Here is a 1684-nt window from a genome sequence, read left to right on the forward strand (position 1 = left end):
GAGAAGCAAGGATCCTATTTGCGACCAAGAGTCAAGGCTAGGAGCATAGACATAAGATGAGTGTTGAAAAAATAAAGGTTGTATGCTTCACAGTGAATTGGAATTATTATTCTGACTATGATTATTGTTATTTGTTTTTCTAGGGAAAGGCCTTGTGAATACAGGCTTACGATTAATTAAGTATGAGACAATTCAGAAAAATATTTAAGCTTTGAGGTAAAAAATGGCCTGATGATGTGCTACAAGAAGATTGTGAGAGAAAAAAAGAAAACTGGATATTTGGAAGTCATAATCCCTAAAATAGATCCTCTCCACCTGCAAAACCTACCATGTGATCTGACAACAGTGCTGCCCCCTTCCTGCTGACTGGTTTCCTGGGCTCAGAGGCAATTCACCACTGGATCTCTATTTCCTTCTTTGTCATCTACTTCTGCATCCTTTTTAGAAATGGCACACTTCTTGTCCTCATTTGGAATGACCACAGCCTCCATGAGCCCATGTACTACTTCCTGGCTATGCTGGCAGGCACGGACCTTGGGATGACACTCACTACGATGCCCACTGTCCTGGGCGTCCTGCTGCTAGACCAGAGGGAGATTGCCCAGGCTGCCTGTTTCACTCAGTCCTTCTTCATTCATTCACTGGCCATAGTAGAATCAGGTATCTTGCTTGTTATGGCCTATGACCATTTCATTGCCATCTGCACACCACTGAGGTACAACTCCATTCTTACCAATTTCCGAGTGATGAACATAGGACTGAGGGTACTGATGAGAGGTTTTATGTCCATTTTGCCCCTAATTCTTTCACTCTACTGCTACCCATAGTGTGGTTCCCGTGTTCTCTTGCACACATTTTGCCTCCACCAAGATGTCATAAAATTTGCCTGTGCTGATATTACGTTTAATCACATATATCCAATTATTCTGACTGCTTTAACTGTGTTTTTAGATGCTAGATGCTCTAATATATATACTAATCCTTAAGACAGTGATGGGCATTGCGTCTGGACAAGAGCAAGCTAAAGCTCTCAACACTCGTGTCTCCCATATTGACTGTCCTAGTATTTCACATCACTGTGATGGGACTGTCATTCATTCACAGGTTTGGAAACATGCACCTCATATGGTCCTCATTACCATGAGCTATGTCCATTTTCTCTTTCCTCCATTCATGAATCCTATCATTTACAGCATCAAGACCAAGCAGATTCAAAGAAGCATTGTTCGCCTATGTTCTGGGCAGAGTAGGGCTTGAGCCCTTATTTCAGAATCTCGAGATCTCTGGGATTTCTGTCCCTCTCCCATTACTGAAAGGGAATCTTGGTTTTATATCCACACTCTTTTTTTTCCTCAGAGTTAGATTCAATTGTAATTATTATATGAAAAAGCTGATGTGAGCAAGAAATTTTTATACATTTATGTGTATGTATTAAAAAAACATACGTGTATGTATTAAAAAATAACCAACTATAGACTTAGATATCACCACCAATTTCTATTTCCCCTCTTGCTATTTCCCCAGTGATGTTGAAGAAAAAGAATACAGGAAGCAGAGGAGATAGAACAATCCAGGTTCTGTATCCAAAAGAAGAGTAACTACGATTTCAGAAATATTCAAGATAAGTGGACTAAAGCAGCTTGGGTCAAATACAGTTCATCTAAAGAAAAATGTGCAGTTGGAG

The 1684-nt window shown here is 40.1% G+C and overlaps 1 protein-coding gene across 1 annotated transcript; it reads left to right on the plus strand.

The window, feature by feature from the left end:
• The first annotated feature begins 329 nt into the window (after positions 1-329).
• On the plus strand, positions 330-1257 carry LOC103247883 (olfactory receptor 51B4). The gene is given in 4 exon segments (XM_008019879.3): positions 330-958; positions 960-1058; positions 1060-1109; positions 1112-1257. Coding segments are annotated over 4 exon segments (924 nt in total).
• Positions 1258-1684: the final 427 nt, after the last annotated feature.

The sequence above is a fragment of the Chlorocebus sabaeus genome, chromosome 1, assembly GCF_047675955.1.
Source record: "Chlorocebus sabaeus isolate Y175 chromosome 1, mChlSab1.0.hap1, whole genome shotgun sequence".
Taxonomy (NCBI): Eukaryota; Metazoa; Chordata; class Mammalia; order Primates; family Cercopithecidae; genus Chlorocebus; species Chlorocebus sabaeus.